Source organism: Pelodiscus sinensis, unplaced genomic scaffold, assembly GCF_049634645.1.
Source record: "Pelodiscus sinensis isolate JC-2024 unplaced genomic scaffold, ASM4963464v1 ctg56, whole genome shotgun sequence".
NCBI classification, from domain to species: domain Eukaryota; kingdom Metazoa; phylum Chordata; order Testudines; family Trionychidae; genus Pelodiscus; species Pelodiscus sinensis.
The window spans coordinates 136160-154090 of NW_027465934.1; the positions used below are offsets into that span (position 1 = coordinate 136160).

The 17931-nt window shown below is 62.5% G+C and overlaps 1 protein-coding gene across 12 annotated transcripts in view; it reads left to right on the forward strand.

The window, feature by feature from the left end:
• The window catches only part of PPIP5K1 (diphosphoinositol pentakisphosphate kinase 1), a 131219-nt gene that overhangs the window by 92845 nt on the left and 20443 nt on the right, over positions 1–17931 (forward strand). For 5 of the 12 annotated variants that reach the window (XM_075916965.1, XM_075916967.1, XM_075916964.1 and 2 more), the window contains 2 exons: positions 2710–2772; positions 9969–10148. The exons of 2 other annotated variants lie outside the window; for them this stretch is intronic. In XM_075916965.1, coding sequence (XP_075773080.1) covers positions 2710–2772; positions 9969–10148 — 243 coding nt within the window. Of the gene's footprint in view, positions 1–2709; positions 2773–9946; positions 10149–17931 lie in introns of all 12 variants that reach the window. 5 more of the 12 variants (XM_075916968.1, XM_075916971.1, XM_075916970.1 and 2 more) reach the window with 3 other exon arrangements.

Sequence of the window (17931 nt, forward strand, 5' to 3'; positions counted from 1 at the left end):
TACGGGATTGCAGAGTGCCTGGGCCCTGTGCGTGGTGCTCCTTGCTGAGCCATGGGGTTGAACTGGCTTTTTGCTGAGGCCTGGGAACAGGCGCTGTGGCTTTTCCCCTCTCCGGCGCTAGTCTGCTGGGGTGTCTCCCGGGCCTGGCTTGGCTGGGCTTCAGCTGTCTGCAGCCCTAACCCTAACCCAGCCCAGCTGGAGCCCTAGAGCACGCGCAGCACAGCGGCCAAGGGCTGAGAGGGCTGGAGACGGAACGCCGCTGTTGCCCTAGATTGTCGGGTCAAAGCCGCAAAACGCTCTCCAGTCCGACAGCCTGTGGACGGGAGCCTTGTCCTGCTTAACCTAGACTGTCCGCGGAGCACGTCAGCGCCGCTTCCCCCCGGTTCAGTCCCTCCCGGTTAGGGGCGTGCGCCCCGCGGGCAGTGCAGAGCACGTCAGCGCCGCTTCCCCGCGGTCCAGTCACTTCCCTCCCTTCTGGTTATGGGCGTGCGCCCCACGGGCAGTGCAGAGCACGTCAGCGCCGCTTCCCCCCAGTCCAGTCCCTCCCGGTTAGGGGCGTGCGCCCCGCGGGCAGTGCAGAACACGTCAGCGCCGCTTCCCCGCGGTCCAGTCACTTCCCTCCCTTCTGGTTAGGGGCGTGCGCCCCGCGGGCAGTGCAGAACACGTCAGCGCCGCTTCCCCGCGGTCCAGTCACTTCCCTCCCTTCTGGTTAGGGGCGTGCGCCCCACGGGCAGTGCAGAACACGTCAGCGCCGCTTCCCCCCAGTCCAGTCCCTCCCGGTTAGGGGCGTGCGCCCCGCGGGCAGTGCAGAACACGTCAGCGCCGCTTCCCCGCGGTCCAGTCCCTCCCGGTTAGGGGCGTGCGCCCCACGGGCAGTGCAGAACACGTCAGCGCCGCTTCCCCGCGGTCCAGTCCCTCCCGGTTAGGGGCGTGCGCCCCGCGGGCAGTGCAGAGCACGTCAGCGCCGCTTCCCCGCGGTCCAGTCACTTCCCTCCCTTCTGGTTAGGGGCGTGCGCCCCACGGGCAGTGCAGAGCACGTCAGCGCCGCTTCCCCCCGGTCCAGTCCCTCCCGGTTAGGGGCGTGCGCCCCGCGGGCAGTGCAGAGCACGTCAGCGCCGCTTCCCCGCGGTCCAGTCCCTCCCAGTTAGGGGCGTGCGCCCCGCGGGCAGTGCAGAGCACGTCAGCGCCGCTTCCCCGCGGTCCAGTCCCTCCCGGTTAGGGGCGTGCGCCCCACGGGCAGTGCAGAGCACGTCAGCGCCGCTTCCCCGCGGTCCAGTCCCTCCCGGTTAGGGGCGTGCGCCCCGCGGGCAGTGCAGAGCACGTCAGCGCCGCTTCCCCGCGGTCCAGTCACTTCCCTCCCTTCTGGTTAGGGGCGTGCGCCCCACGGGCAGTGCAGAGCACGTCAGCGCCGCTTCCCCGCGGTCCAGTCCCTCCCGGTTAGGGGCGTGCGCCCCGCGGGCAGTGCAGAGCACGTCAGCGCCGCTTCCCCGCGGTCCAGTCACTTCCCTCCCTTCTGGTTAGGGGCGTGCGCCCCGCGGGCAGTGCAGAGCGCGTCAGCGCCGCTTCCCCGCGGTCCAGTCACTTCCCTCCCTTCTGGTTAGGGGCGTGCGCCCCACGGGCAGTGCAGAGCACGTCAGCGCCGCTTCCCCCCGGTCCAGTCCCTCCCAGTTAGGGGCGTGCGCCCCACGGGCAGTGCAGAGCACGTCAGCACTGGTTCCGTAAGCCGCCAGGAGCAGGCGGTGGGTAGCAGGGCGAGAGGCTGCCGCCGCCAGCTGCACTAGCCCCCTTGTCGCCCTTTTCCCAGGACACATGAGCAGCGTAAAGGAAACGGGAAAAGGGAGCGGTTTGGAATCCCAGCAGAGGCGGAAGTCTGAGCTGCGGGGCTTTGTTCCCCCCGGGCCGCAGATCCAGTCTCCTTCTCTCTCCCTTCCAGTCTGCTCCGGCCGGTCCCTTCCACCTCTTCTGAGGAGCTCCCAGGCCTGCCCCCTTACGGCTCACTGGGCCCACTTTTCTGGTGGATTATGGAAATAAAAATCTGTCCCGAGAATCTGTTTTCAGCCCTTCTCCCCAGCGCCCCAGAACTCCTGGCGGGCAGCTTCGCTTCTCTGTGGCCAGGAACCTGGCCTGGCTCATGCCCAAAAGGGTCCTCGTGGGGCCCAGCTCTGTGGAGGGGCCCTGCCAGGTGGGGCGAGGCCTGGGGGCACCCACTTAAATTCTGTTCAGGTGTGTATTTGACTTTCCTCTTGACACCACAAAGCTCTCTGCTTAGCACAGACCCTGGAGGGGACAGGCTGAGGCACTTTGCTTCTCGCCAGCATGGCCTGTGTGTGCTGCTGTGTTCTGTTGTGTGGCTTTGTGCTTTCCTGACTCTGAGCCCGTCCTGTCACTTGTCGCCTGTAGGAGCCCGCACGGCCCAGAGGGCAGAGGATCTAGGCAGCCTGAGCCGGGAGGCCAGGGAGTGCCACCTGTACGCAAGGTGGGGCTCCAGACGCATCCAAGGATTGGCGGGAAGATGCTAGATGGCATCAGGCAAGAGGGGCGGAGAGGCCAAGAGAAGCAGGCAGCACTGTCCAGAGGGGAGGGGCGTGGAGGCCAGGCAGAGGGATCAGCGTGAGGGCTCTGTCAGACAGGGAGGGCTGCAAGCTTGCAAGTCTCCGGGCTCCCTAGGAGCAGGCTATTAACTGAGATGATCTGTTTTTATTTCCTCAGAGCTCTTGTCTATGCCAGCCGTAAAACGATTTTCTGTGTCGTTTGCAAAGCATCCGACTAATGGTACGTTTGCTTCCTTGATTTGACGTTTCCTCATGCTTCTAACCTCACCCTCCTGTTCTGGCCTCTGCACGTCACTCTGTTCCCCTCCCTTCGCCTGCTCCTGTTCCTCTGCGTGTCTGTGTATCTGGCATCCGGCTAGCTCCCTGCTGTCTCCTTGTGACTAACCTGCTCTGTCTGTGTGGCTGCCTGTTGGGCCAGGCCTGGGCCGGCAGCTAGCGCCTGTGGAGCCCAGTGGCGTTGGCTCTCTACCGACTGCACGCAGCAGCTCGACAAGCAGTCCAATTGGCTCCTCCATTCTGGGCTTGCCGTGCGAACCCTGCAGCATGATCCCCCGCAGGCCGAACCTGGAGCAAAGTGACTCCGCCTCCCAGCTGGTGGGCCTGGCGGCAGGGAAGAGGGCAGCTCGGAGGGGTGAGGTGATGCTAGTGAGCAAGGGGAAGGTGTCTGGTGACCATGGAAAACGCAGTCTCCAAGGTGAGAGCTCGGGGCTAACAGAGCTGGGTTCCCCGCACCTCTGGTAGCTCTGCTCTCCCACCTGCACGGGGCCCCTCTCTCCATCCCCCAGCTAACATGGCTGGTCCCCCCTTGTCACCTGCGCCCCCCCAGCCTGGACGACTCCCTTTCCCTCTCACAGAGGTGGCCCCCAGGAAAGGTCCCTGCCGTCCAGAGGGGCAGTGCCTCGCGAAGGAAGGCTGGCTCCATCTTGGCTCCCCTCTGCTTAGCCGGGAGGGAGGCCCAAAATGGAGCTGCCTTGTCCTCCCCACCCCAGCAGCACGGGACAGGGGAGTAACTCAGCTCCTTGTGCTCGCCCAGCTGGCCTGCTCTGGGAAGCCCTCCCCGGTGCTGATTCAGGTGCATGGGAGACAGCTGCTTCTCCTGGCCAGTTCCAGCGGCTGGCAAGTGTTGGCTCCACGGCTGGTACAGGCACGTTCCTTTTGGGCCGTGGCCGGCAGGCCTGCCCTTCTGCTGCTTCTGAGGGAGGCTGGCCTGGGGCTCAGAACGGCCAGCGTCTCCATTCAGTCTGAGCCCTGCTGGTCTGGAAGGTGGCGATCCGAAAGGCCCTGGCCCTGCGGGGGAGTCAGCACAGGCCGGCTCAGGGTGCCACAGCAGGGAGGACGGGCACTGGAGCTGGGTGGGTGGCCCAAGCCCAAGGCAGCCCTGAGGATGCTCAGCGTGCGAGTGCGCTCTGAGCGCTGCGCTGGCTCTGGGGCTGCGCTTCCCACCTAGTGCGGTAGCTGAGCCCGCACCCGGCTGGTGCCGCGCAGCCAGAGTTAGTCGCAAGCAGGTCAGACCCCAGGGGGGTTTCCCAGGCAGACTCAGCCTCCCCCTGGCCAAGGCAGCAGCTGCCTGGTTCGTTCCAGTGTGGGCAGCCCCGTGTCACTGACGGGGGGGACCAAGCCCTTCCCTCGTGCAGCAGCCTCACGCGCCGACCCCCAGCGCCTGGAGGGGAATGAGGCCCTGCAGTGCGTCTGAGAAACACCACCTCAGCGCGCGAGGCTCCTTCTGCCATCAGCCAGTGCTGGAGCCTGCGCCTGTTTGGTAACAGCGAGGGGATTAACCCCAGCGCAGCTGTGCTGGGGAGGCGACGGGCTCCCTGTCGGGATCCATCATTTGAAAACTGCTCTAGGTTGGCCAAATGCAGGACCCATGGGGTGAAATCCTCCGCTGGGCCAGACCATCGTAGACCCGGCTGGCTGCAGGAGGAAGAGGGCACCAGTGTCAGGAGTTGCCTGTGCATCAAGGGAGGGAATTCGGTGCCTTAAAAGTTCTGCGGAGCTGGCTGGGGTCATTCCCGGAATTTCTTCGAGTGCCTGCTCACGTCCATTCCACGTAGGTGTGCACCGCGGGCACCGTTTGCCAGAGAGTTTCCTTCAGTGGTACCCGTCGGGCCAGCCAGGGAGCCCCTGCATGTGTCCCCCGCTGGCCCTCCACCGCCCCAGGTCCTTCTTGCCGCTCCTGACGGTTGTTGGAGCTCCCTTCTCACTTGCCTGCAGTCGTGATCTCAGCGGTATCTCCCGCATTCTCAGTAGCTAGCACCTTGTTAAACCCCTTTGTTTTCGTATCCAAGTTATCTTCCCTGTTAGTTAAGTGGTTTGGGTTGGGGCTCACCTGTTGTGTCCCCTTCCCACACAGCCCATGGGGCATGCCAGGGCACCACAGTTTTAAGCCCTATGCTGACTATTCCAATCCTATGCCCTGTGGTGACCCACACGATTTGTGCTTGGAGGCCCACGTCCCAGCTAACTGCAGAATCTCTTAGTTTCAAGCCCAGAACTCCGCGTGAGAGGGACTCGCGCTTGAAGATACTCCTTATGGAGTCGGTGCTTTGCCCAGCACCATCGTTGGACTTGGCACCGGAATCCCACAGTGCTCCGCCCTCGGTGTGGGAGACTCCTGGTTCCTCGGGGGCCTCGGCGGCCTCGGCGCCCCATGGCACGGCACCGCTCACAGCACAAGAAGAGGAGAGTGGAGAGGGGCAGCTCCCCACCTCACCGTGCGCCCCCAATCGGGGTACTCTGTTGTGCCCTCACCGGCCGTGAGGTTGACGGCTCTGGGGCCGGAGCGTGGCCAGTTGAGCGTGACCAGGAGCCGCGGTGCCAGGGAGGAGTCGTTTTGGGTCCACCGGCCCTCCACTCTGGATACGTTCGAGGGCGTAGAAGCTGATCGAGTTGACGGCTGACTTGCCCTCACTTCCCCTGGAGCGTCAGAGCCGGTCTCAGGCCTGGGCCTCGTCAATGGCCCGTACCACCTCCCATACCGGCACACCGTGCGGCATGGCGTTCCCTCGCCTGGACATCAGTGCCAGCACCAGTGGCTTCTCTCTCTCAGAAGTCCAGAGAGAGCTCGGCGTTGAGTGTGCTCATCCCGGTGGCCCAGTTGGTGACACCAGAGCCACTTGTGCCCCCTCTGCCAGTACGGCACCAGGGCAAGCCGGCCTCCATGGCCCAGCACGTAGAGAGGCTTTGGTCCCCAGGCCCAACCTCCACACTGCCGTGGTTGGAGTCTGATTACTCGTCATTGTCCGATATGGAGTCGGTACCGTCAAGGGCATCCCGTTCTCGCTTTCGGCACTGCTCCTCCTCCCGGCACCGGTCATGATCCCAGCACCGCTCCCTGTCTTGGCGCTGCTCCAGATCCCAATGCTGCTCCAGGTCTTGGCACTGTTCCCAATCACAAGGTAGCGAGCGCCGAGTCGGCGTCCCAGGCCTCTCGCAAACTTGGCCTCCGCAATGGCAACAGCTGGGTCAGTGGCTGTTCTGGACCCCCTGGGTGTACCATCAGGCGCAGGGGAGACTCCCCTCCATGGCGGGATCTGCACGCTTGGGGATTCGAGCCTCACCTCCGGCTACTCCACTGACCAGTGCCCCGGCACCGCAGCCCTTCGCGGTACGGGGGGAGTCCCCCACACCCCAGTGGGAGGCCATTGGAGCAGTCTGCCCCATCTCAAGCATCCAAGCGGCCTCAGCAGAGGGAGGACTCCACAGTGCAGGAGAACTCATCGTCCTCCCTGAATGAGGCACGAGGGTTGGCCTCATCATCAGCTCCAGCCATGGACTCCCGGGCCCATCAAGAGCTCCTTGGGAGACTGGGCCAGAGTCTGGGGGTCCAGCTCGAGTGGCCCTCCGAGGACTCGGCCCTATGGCCAACATTCCCAATGCTGAGGTGCCATCCCGCATGGCCCTGCCGCTAAATAAGACAGTGGGCAAGATCACAAAGACCCTCTGGCAGATGCCAGCATCTGCCCTGCTCACGGACATGAGGGCAGAGCGCTGGTACTTTGTCCCTCAAGCGGGCCATGAGCACCCGTTCTCCCACCCGCTACCTGGTTCAGTGGGGTGCAGGCCGCTAATCATCGTGAGCGGCAGGGCCAACCTGCCCCTAGCCCTAAGAACAGGGAAGCTAAGTGCTCAGACCTGTTGGGTCGCAAGGCCTGCGCCTCAGGCAGTGCCTTACTCAGGATCCATCGCTAGCCAGCAAGTCCTCCCGAGCAGATACTTTACTCCCAATACTTCCTGGTCCCAAAGGCCAAGGGCAACTTCCGTCCTAGTCTAGATCTGAGGGATCTAAATACCTTCATAGTAAAATCCAAGTTCAAGACGGTTACCCTGGCCTCCATCGTTCCTTCCCCAGACGCGCGAGACTGGTACGCTGCCCTCGATCTCAAGGACACCTATTTTCACATTTCCATCGTGCCTGCATGCGGGCGCTTCCTCCGCTTCAGGGTGGGCCACGATCATTATCAGCTCACGGCCTTGCCCTTTGGCCTTTCCACGGCCCCCAGGGTCTTCACCAAATGTGTGGCAGTGGTGGCCGCGTTCCTGAGGAAGCGGCAGGTCAAGGTCTACCTGTACCTAGACAATTGGCTGAGAAGGGGCTCGTCCCCATCTCAGGCGGTCAGCCTTATATCCCTCGTAAGGGATCATTCCTCAAGCTGGGCCTCATACTCCACAAAGCCAAGTCTACCCTCATTCCCACCCAGGCGATAGAGTTCGTGGGATCTCTGTTAGAAGCGACAAAGGGCAGAATCTCCCTGCCCCCAGAGCACTTGATGGCAATAATGGACGCCATTCTGCAACTACAGTCATCCCCCACCATGATGGCCCGCTGTTGCATGAGGCTACTCGGGCTTCTGGCAGCCTGCACTTACGTGGTTCGACACGCCAGGCTCAGAATGAGACTGCTTCAACTATGGCTGTACCAGACCCACAACCCAGCTTTCCAGCATCCGGACGCAGTCGTGTCAGTGCCCGTGGACATGCTGAAATGCCTCGATTGGCGGCCCACGAAGGGATGCCGTTCATCACCCCTTCCCTGTCCATCCAGCTGGGGACATTCGCCTGCGATACGGGCAGGGAACCCACCTCGGGAAGCTCTGGACACAAGGTCTGTGGGGCCCCACGGATCTCTCCCTCCACATCAGTGTCTGAGCTGAGAGCTCTCCGCCTCGCTCGGGCGTGTTCCTACCGCAGCCCCGCAACAAGCACGTTTCGATTCTGGCCAGCAACACGGCTGCAATGTTCAGTCTAAAGAGACAGGCTGGTGCTCACTCCTACCCCTGTGCAAGGGGGCTCTATTCCTCCGGGAGTTCTGCGTGGCTCACGAGCTTCACCCGGTGGCCACCTACCTCCCCAGGCTCGGACCGAGTTGGCGGGCCGCCTCAGCAGGTCCTTCCAGGGGCACGAGCAGTCTCTGAGGGCGGATGTAGCCCTCTCCATCTTCCGCAGGTGGGGGTTTCCCCACCTGGACGGGTTTGCTACCCACGTCAACAGGAAGCGTCCCCGGTTTTGCTCTATTTGGGCACAGCCCGGGGTGCCGATCCCCTGGCCTGCTGTACGCCTTCCCGCGGATTCCCAGAGTAATCCTTGGGCTCAGCGACCCTGATAGCCCCAGCCTGGCCATGGCTGCGTTGGTTCCCAGATCTCCTTGCCTCTGGCTCTCCCCTTGTGCCCGGACCTGATCTCCCAGGAGTTCGGCAGGCTCAGGCACCCGAAAGCTCCATGGTTAACGGCCTGAGAGGCAGCCCTCCTGGGGAGCCGGCAGCCCTCCACCTGCTCTTCCTACCTGGAGAAGTGGGAACCGTCTGTGATCTGGTCGGGTGGCAAGGGGGTTCCCCTATGGAGGCCCCCGGTCCCGGTTATCTTGGACTATCCCCAGGGCCTGGCTGCCTGCTCTGCGAGTCTCTCTAGCAGCCACCGCGCCTTTGCACTCTGGCTCGAGGGGGGCGGGGGAGCGTTGTCGCGGACCCCATGGTGCATCGATTGCTCAAGGGCCTGGGCAGGGTTTACCCCCAGGGGCGGAAACTGGAGCCCCCTTGGGATCTAAGTTTGGGGCTCTCGAGGCTCATGGTTCCCCCCTTTGAACCATTAGCCACGTGCCCCGGCTTGCACCTCTTCTGGAAGGATTCTTTCCTCGTGGCCATTAACTCAGCCAGGCGAGTGTCGGAAGTCCCGTCTACGGCCTTCTTCGGGGTGAGGTCAGGCTGGCCGCCACCCGCCGTTTCTGCCTAAGGTGGTGTCGCATTTCCATGTCCATCGGGACGTATTTCTCCCTGTGGCTTACCCCAAACCCCATAGCTCGGGGGCAGAACAGGCGCTCCACATGCTTGAACGAGGCGTGCGTTCTCTTTTCATTTAGAGAGGACCAAGCCCTTCCACAAGCCCCCCCCCAGTTGCTGGGAGCATTAGCAGAAAGGATGAGGGGCCGGCCAGTGTCAGCCTAGCGTATCTCGTCCTGGTTCTCAGACTGCGGCAGGGAGTGCTACCAGCTGGTGCGGGTTCTGGCTCTGCCCATTAGGGCGCACTGCACGAGAGCGCAAGCCTCTTCCACAGCCTTTGCAGCCCAGGTGCCCATCGTGGAGATCTGCAGGGCCGCTGCCTGGTGGTTGGTGCGCACCTTTGCAGATCACTGCGCCAGCACGCAGCACGCCGGGGAGGAGGGGCTGTGCTGCGATCCGTCTCTAGGTAGACTCCGACCCGCCTCTTGAGGTTTGTGCTTTGGAGTCACCTTGGTGACTGGACGTGAGCAAGCACTCGACGAGGAAACGGTTACTTACCTCCTGTATTCTCACCTCCGTTCCACGTCCCTCCCGCCTGGGGGGTGCAGGGCCAGCGGGGGACACATGCACCGCTATAGCGGCGCCACTGCAGCGGCTCCCCGGCTGGCCCGACGGGTACCAGTGAGGGAAACTCCGCATACACCTACGTGGAATGGACGTGCGCAGCGCTTCTCGAAGAACAGTTACGAAGTAAGTCACCGGTTTTTCTTGGCGCACTCGTCGTCTTGGGGGCTGTGAGTGACTCGTGCTCCTCTGCGTTCCCAGAGCCGCCAGCGGATCCTGTCGCGGCCTCCCGCTGGCTGGCTGCCTCCCTGGCTTGGCCCTCCAAGCCGTGCGCTTTCTCCCCTGTGCTCAGGAACGCCGGCCTGGTGGGAGCAGGGCCAGGCCCGGGGCTGCCTTTCTTGTTCCCTAGCTCCACTAGGCCTTAGTGACACACGTGTTCTGGGGCTTGGCATTTTGGAACGGTTTTCAAGCTGGGCCTCTGAATGTAAATGAGCTCTTCGGGGGCACTGTGCCTGGGGTCGGGTGGGGAGGAGAGGGCTCTTCCTGCTCCTCAGCCGGGGGCTGGGGCTCAGCGCATGGCCTTTCCCCACCTGTCTCCGTTGTCTCCTTTCTCAGCTGTGGTCCCGCTCTCCTCCAGGTGTGCGCGAACACCGCTGTGTTGCCCAGCTGCTGCGCCGTTTTTCCTCCGACTGTGCCGTGAGACAGAGCCTCTCCTTGGACGCCCCTCTGGCCCACCACCTCCACCAGTGCTCCTACCACCTGCGTCTCTTCAGGGGCTGGCTGCTCTCGGGCCGGGACGATCTGGAGCGCCTCTACGGTACCGCCCGCTTGAGAGTGCGGTGTGCTGTGATTCCTGGCCGGCAGCGCTGCCCCTGGCCTCTCGGGGAGGGAGGCGTGTGGCTGATGGGGCCTGTGGAGCTGGGACTGACTGCAGTCAATGGGGCCGGTGCTCCCCTGTGGCTTGGGGAGCTGTCCTGCGGCCTTGAAGGGAGGGCAGGTGGCTGGCAGCTTGCGGCGGAGGGGCCGGAGCCGCAGTGCAAGGATGCCCCTGAACGAGCAGGCGGCCGCCGCGTGCAGACGTGCATGTGCCTGCGCACGCTGGACTGCACTTTGTCAGCTGTGCCTGTGAGTTTGTGCCTGGGCGCCCTGGTGCTGCCCCTCCCAGGGCCTCTCTCCAGGCCTGGTGCCGCTGGCTGGCCGCACCTCGGGGTCACGTTTCTTGACTTGCTGAGTGTCCCCGTCTCCGGCTGTGTCCCCTCCCTTCCTCTTTTTGCCCAGTTCAGCCTGGGCCCACGGCCTCACGTGTGGGTTATGCACAAGCCCCTGGGCTCCCAACCCTGTCAGCCCTGCAATAGTCTCTTCCCCACAGCCGGGGGCATGGAAGCTGCCTCTGGCAGTCCCACACCCTTCCAACTGCCTGATCTGCTCAGGGAGCACGGAACTGAGAGAACCAGCTCAGGCTCCTGTTTCTAGAGCGTCTGCTGAGACCCCCACATCCAAGTCATCCGCCAGCACGCCAGACCCTGGGCACTGCAGGGGCCGTCTCTTCTGCCACAGTCAGCGAGACCTGGGGGCCTTTTGGAACCATCTGAACCGCCCCTTTTCTGGAATAGGGGAAGAGGAAGGGCAAGTCACTTGTCAGTCTGGGTCTCCGGAGATGTCCTGCTCCGGGTGCCTCTGCGGTTCCCACCCCCTTCGGACCTGCGACCACAGCACCAGAGGTGAACGTGCCGATTGGGCTCTGGTACCATCCCGGGGTGCCTGGTACCCTCCAGTCTCTGACCATGTCACCTCAACTGAAAGACACTCCCCACTGGGGCGGGGAGACTAACCTGCTGGAGTCGGTTTTCTCCACTGCCGCCGTCTCCCATAGCTCATCCCAGCTCCTGCCTTCCGTGTGCATGTACACGGCGCGCCTCTCGCCATTAGTGACTCAGCTTCCAGTGTGGATGCGATTTCAGGCGCCTTTTCGGTCCCCGTGGCTGAGTCAGAACCATTTGCCCCCCGATGGCACAGAAGATGGACGTGCAAGGTTCCCCCTCCTTCGGGTGAAATTCCTGCCCAGAGAGAACACAGTCCTGGCAAGGACAGCAGTGGGAAGAGCGGGCTGCCGTTCCTCCTAAAGGGCAGCAGCTCCCCCTGGGGTCCTCCCACACGTCAGGGTTTTCCAGGGGACGAAGAGCTGCCTGTGGAAGAAGAGACTGCCTCCCCACGAGGCTCAGCCCCTCTCCTCCTCTCATGCTGATGGGTTCCAGGGGCTCAGGGTCTTTGGAAGCAGACGTCGTCCATTGGAAGAGCTAAAGGAGTCTCCCCCGCGCCTTGCTGGACATGCTTCGCGCACTCGTGACGCTCCGCTCGCCCCTGCATGCTCTGTGCGCCGAGTCCCCCGCTGCGCTCCCTGCCCCGTCCCCTCATCTGCTCGTGCCCCGGGGTGGAGGCCGTGGAGGTGACAGGGCCGGCGCGCTGTGAAGAGGCTGCTCTTGCCATGCTGCATTGGGAGTAGCCCATTCCCAAGCGCGGACCCAAAGCTCAATTTCAGACTAGTCCCAGTTTCCATCCTTTCTTGACTTGCTACAGGATCAGAGGGAACAAGGCCTCAGACCGGCCTCCCTAGAACCCACTGGGGTGGCTGCAGCCTCTGGTCTGTGTTGGGAGACGCAGCGCCACGTCCCCCTTCCCTGCTCACTGAAGCTGCGGATGGGTCTGTTCACTTGAAGGCCTCTGGGCATCGCGACGCCTGCGGCGAAGAACAGTCGAGCTTGCAGGTGGCTCTGGTCAAGCCAGGCCACAAGAACTGCTGAGCCCAGGAAGCCGCTCAGGCTCTTTAGAGAGCAGCCCTCTCCTGGGACTCCCAATCGGCATCATCTTCCAGTCAGCCATTGTGACCTTTGTGGTCTTGGCCACGGGCCCTCTCCTGCTCCTGCTGCACGTACCCCTCAGCCCCTGCGGGACCGGGCTCATGTCCCACCTTCCTGGGAGCACATCACCGCGGACAGCTGGATCCTGCAAGTAATATCTACAGTCACTCCATCCAGCCCCCCTTCCCTCCAGAGACCCTCTGACCGGAGTCTCTTGAGGCAGGAGATGCAACCACGTGAAATGAATGGGCAGCAGGTTTAAAACAAACAAAAGGAAGTTTTTCTTCACTCAGCGCACAGTCAACCTGTGGAACTCCTTGCCAGAGGATGTGGTGAAGGCCAGGACTTTAACAGGGTTCCAAAAAGAGCTAGGTAGATTCATGGAGGTTTGGTCCATCAATGGCTGTTGGGCAGGAATGGTGCCCCTGACGGGAGGGATCACGTGAGGATTCCGTTCTGTCCCCTCCCTCTGGGGCACCTGGCAGTGGCCACTGGACGGACAGGACTGGGCTGGATGGGCCCTTGGTCTGACCCCGTCGGGCCGTTCGGATGTTCTTGTGTTAACCCTCCTAGCGCTGGAGGCCGTCAAACTTCAAAGGATTTTATTCCAGCTACTTCCTGGTCCCAAAGGAAAACGTGGGCGGAGACCAGCTCAGGGCCTTGGGACCCGAAACACCCTCGTCTGCGTCAGCACTTCACAGTGGGGCTCTGGGGGGGGGTGACTGGGTCTGGTGGCACCTCACAGAGAAGGGCGTTTCTTAGGGCCTCGGTTTTCAGGAGCTGCAGCCCACGAGGGCTTGTGTCTGCACAGTCTGAGTCTGTACGGTGCCGCGGGGCACCTAGTGTTTGCTGAAACAGACGAACGCAAGGACCCTCGGAAACGAGGGATAATTACTCTCGGACTTGGGAGTTTGGTCTTCCTGAGCCCCCAGATGGCACCTTTCCTGCGCTTTGTGGTGGGCTGGGGCCACACTGTGTCACTCTGCCTCTTCTGCACCTTTGTCACAGACTCAGGGCTGGGCTACAGTCTGGCATCCGCTGCTCCAAGGGTCTTGCCTTGGCCCTTCTTCCTCAATGGGAATAATCTTTTTCCCTTTCGGTGGTGATTGACCTCTTAGGAGCCAGCCATTCCTCGCCGCACAGACTGCAGCCAGCAGTCCTCTTTCTGGGCTTCCCTTTGCTCTCACACTCACCCCGGGAGCTACTCCGACCTCCTTCACTGCCACAGCACCCCGGCCCGGGGACATCCACCACTGTCCAGCCAGCAGACCCCAGCAAGAGCCATATGGCATGTGACTCCCCTGGCAAGACTGCTCCTTGTGTCTCCAGGCTGCTCAGACCCTTGTCCAAGCCAGTGCCCGGACCTGGGTGAGCCCACTCTTCTCTGCGCTGGCGGACGGCTCTGCATGGGGCGCCACTTTCACAGCCCTCTCCACAAGCAGCAGACCCTCCCAGCGAGGTGCTCGCCAGCGCCCCTCCCCTGCCTCTGTGCTCCGTTCCCACGTATGGCTGGGCCCGATCTGGAACGGAATCCGCTGCTTCGCGGCGCTTCCTCCGCCCAGACAGCAGACCTTCCGGCATGGAGCAGAGCGGGAGCTGAGCCAGGCGGTCCTGAGCGATCTCCCGCTGGGGTCGTCCGCGGCCAGCGCTCCTGCCGTCCAAAGGGCAGGCGGCTCTGCGTGAGGGAAGGGCGCAGCCCCCCTCAGCGGGAGAGGCCCTGACTGCTCGTCCAATGCTGTGTGTTTAGGCTCCTTGAAACCGGCTCCCAGCCGTGGTTTGGCTGCACCCCCCTCCGCTCCTGACGCTGCATCTTCTCACCCCTGCGGCTCAGCGCTGCGCCTGCAGGCGTGGCTGCCACACGGCTCTGGTGCAGAACGGCGCTGCCCCCCAGCAAAGAGAAACGTTTCCCTGCCGAGGGGGCAGTGCTTTCCCAGCGGGCCTTCGCAATGACCTCCTCAGGCTGAGTCCCCCCCAAGGGACTTTCGGTCTCCACCCACCCAGCCATCTCCAACCTCTCCCCCCAGTTAAGAGCCAGCTTCTCCAGGGGCCTGACTCGTGTCCTGAGTGCATGGAGGAGTCCACATTTGAGCCTCTTCCGTTCCTTACAGCCAGAGGGCAGGGGCTGGGAGTCGTGACGGCTGACCTGACGCCGTGTCCAGACCCTCTCTCCCTTCCTAAGGTAGCCTCCGAATTCCACATCCGTCTGGTCCCCCAGTGGAGACTGTCCCCGGCCTCACTTCTCAAGAGAAGAAACAAGCCTTCGGACGCGGAGAGCAAGGAGACAGAGTAGCCCCAGAGGGCCTAGTCCTGAGGTGAGGCGACTTCCACGCAGACACCCACCTGGGCTTCAGGGTGCACCTGCAGCAGGCGAAGGGCTTTGCTCCCCTTTGAGAGTCATGGTTCACTCCGACAGGGCTCGCTTCCCCTGTGTCCGCTCGGACAGCCCCTGGCATTCTGCTCTTGCAGCTTTCGGTGCCCGTGTCTTATGACCTGGACTGAATCCACCTCCTCAGCACCACCCTCCGTGCTGCTCAGGGATCTGCCCAGAGACTCTACTGGGAGGAGAGGTTGCTAACCTTGTATCCGGGTGGGCAAGTTCTCGGTCCCGGCCACATCCAGCCCACCACGCCACTGCATCCGGCCCATGGACACCTGCCAGGACCCCCAGGCCTGCAGCAGCTGCTGATTTAAGTGCAGGGCTGCTCCATGTGATCCCCCCCCCACACACACACCACCCCTATCCTCCGCTCCTGGTGGCTGGAAACAACCAGCCACTAGGAGCTGAGAGATTTGTTTGGGGGACAGGAGCAGCGCAAGCTGAGCGCCACATGGAGGGAACAGCCTGTATTTTCAAGAGGTCTGGGACTGCAGCCAGCAGGGAGCCCAGCCTGCCTCAGGGGTGCTGCAGGGCTGCTGGCTGGAAGATGCTTAGGTGCCTGTCTCCCAGCCAGAGCCTGCCTCTGGCACCCTGCCCCTCCTGCATCCCAACTTCCTCCCCCAGGTCACCGTCCAAACCCTCTGCATCCCCCTGCCCCAGGTCACAACTCCCTCCCAGACCCTGTACCCCCTCCTACACCCTCCCTGACCCTACACCCAAACCCCTGCCCCGAGTCTCCACCCCCTCTTCAGCCAAACTCCACCTCAGACCCCACACCATCTCCTGCACCCCAGTCCCTTACCCCGTGCGCCCTTCTGTACCCATCCTGTATCCTAGACCCCGCATCCTCTCAGAAAAGTGCGGCCCTTGACCACTTTCCAAAATGTTGGAATGGCCCCCTCCAAAAATGATTGCCCACAGTAAGAGCAGCGCTTTCAGATGGCTCCCTGGGGTGCTCCACCACCCTCTCCGGGAGAACTCTCCCATTGCAAAGGAGCTGCAGCAGTGACCGACTCGCCCCCATGCAGGGTAGAAGCAAGGGCCCATGGACACAGCTGACCGAACCTCTCTGGCCCAGATTGCAGGGCGTGGGTGCTCGTGCGCCAGCTGTCGCCCAAGGTGACTGGCGTCTGCTTGGGAGAGGGAGGAGCTCTGCTTTCCAGAGAGGCCAGGTTCATGCAGGGCTGCAGAGCATCTTGTCTGCATGGCGCCAGCTCCATGTGTGGGAGCTGGTCCCCACCTGCCGGAGTCCGCATGGAATTTCCGCATCCGAGCTATTTGGCGGGACTGCTCCCCGCCAGGCATGCTGGGGGGTAGAGCCTCTGGCTGCTTGAGAGTGGGGAGGGGAGATCCAGGGGTGTGCAGGAGAGTGCCCTGCCGATGCTGGCCAGCCCGGAGGCCCTGCGCAGACTGCCCCCTGCTGGCGCATGCAGCTTGCCGAGCCGGGGGTGTGCATGGACTGGCTTTTCCTTGCCGAGCCGGGGGTGTGCATGGACTGGCTTTTCCTTGCCGAGCCGGGGGTGTGCATGGACTGGCTTTTCCTTGCCGAGCCGGGGGTGTGCATGGACTGGCTTTTCCTTGCCGAGCCGGGGGTGTGCATGGACTGGCTTTTCCTTGCCGAGCCGGGGGTGTGCATGGACTGGCTTTTCCTTGCCGAGCCGGGGGTGTGCATGGACTGGCTTTTCCTTGCCGAGCCGGGGGTGTGCATGGACTGGCTTTTCCTTGCCGAGCCGGGGGTGTGCATGGACTGGCTTTTCCTTGCCGAGCCGGGGGTGTGCATGGACTGGCTTTTCATTGCCGAGCCGGGGGTGTGCATGGACTGGCTTTTCATTGCCGAGCCGGGGGAGTGCATGGACTGGCTTTTCCTTGCCGAGCCGGGGGTGTGCATGGACTGGCTTTTCATTGCCGAGCCGGGGGTGTGCATGGACTGGCTTTTCATTGCCGAGCCGGGGGTGTGCATGGACTGGCTTTTCCTTGCCGAGCCGGGGGTGTGCATGGACTGGCTTTTCCTTGCCGAGCCGGGGGTGTGCATGGACTGGCTTTTCCTTGCCGAGCCGGGGGTGTGCATGGACTGGCTTTTCATTGCCGAGCCGGGGGTGTGCATGGACTGGCTTTTCCTTGCCGAGCCGGGGGAGTGCATGGACTGGCTTTTCCTTGCCGAGCCGGGGGTGTGCATGGACTGGCTTTTCCTTGCCGAGCCGGGGGTGTGCATGGACTGGCTTTTCCTTGCCGAGCCGGGGGCGTGCATGGACTGGCTTTTCCTTGCCGAGCCGGGGGTGTGCATGGACTGGCTTTTCCTTGCCGAGCCGGGGGCGTGCATGGACTGGCTTTTCCTTGCCGAGCCGGGGGTGTGCATGGACTGGCTTTTCATTGCCGAGCCGGGGGTGTGCATGGACTGGCTTTTCATTGCCGAGCCGGGGGTGTGCATGGACTGGCTTTTCCTTGCCGAGCCGGGGGCAGAAGGGGCTGCTCACGGTGCGAAGAAAGCGCCCGTGTGTGGCGATATTGGCGGAGGGGAGCTTGCAGAAATAATCTGGTTTCCCGCAAGGGGCCCTTGCCACCAGCAAGGGATGAGGAAATGGCTGTTGCTGTGCAGATGTGACTAGAATTAGCCTTGGTCTCCTAGCAACAAAGACTATAAGAAGAGGCAGGATCACTTCGAGGGAAGAGGGGGTTGGACAAACCAGGCGGCTCTGACAGAGCCCCTGCTGGAGACCTCGCTGGTCTCCTTCCTGTGTCTGCTAGAGCTCACCCAAGGACCCAAGCCTTGGCCTCCGACAGCCCGGCCGTTGTGGTGGTCTGTGTGGAGGGTCTAGGGCATGTTTGTAGCTAAACACGGGAGAGGTGCGTCTCAAAAGCCAAGGGAATTAAAAACCCCAGTAATTCAGTATTCACTTTGGGTTGCGAAGAGGGACCTACCGATCTTAAAACCACTTCAGTTAGAACATTGTACGCGGAGCCAAGAAGAAAAGACATTCGCAGCTAAAACCAGAGGATTGCAGTCCAAAGTGTCCAAATCTTGGCTAAAAACTTACTTTTTAACTCAATGAGATATTGCCATAGATGGAACAGAGCTTCCTATGGACTCCGGAGATGGATAACGTCTGTATTGCCTTCAGTTTCTTCTCTCTCAATTTCTTGAGCCAGCTGCGTGAGTTCTCTCTAAAGAATCAGAGATAAAAAAGAAGCTAGAAACGTTTGCAGCAGGGTGTGTCCCGTTAGCGTGGTCAAAGCAAGTGGTAGAATGAGCTGCGGAAGGTGAAAACACCTGCCTCTCAAAGAGGGTCCAAGCTGTCCTCCAGTGAGTCGTGGGGAGAACCAGCCGGAGATGATGCATCCAGATGGGAGTTGTCCTCCAAGGGCTC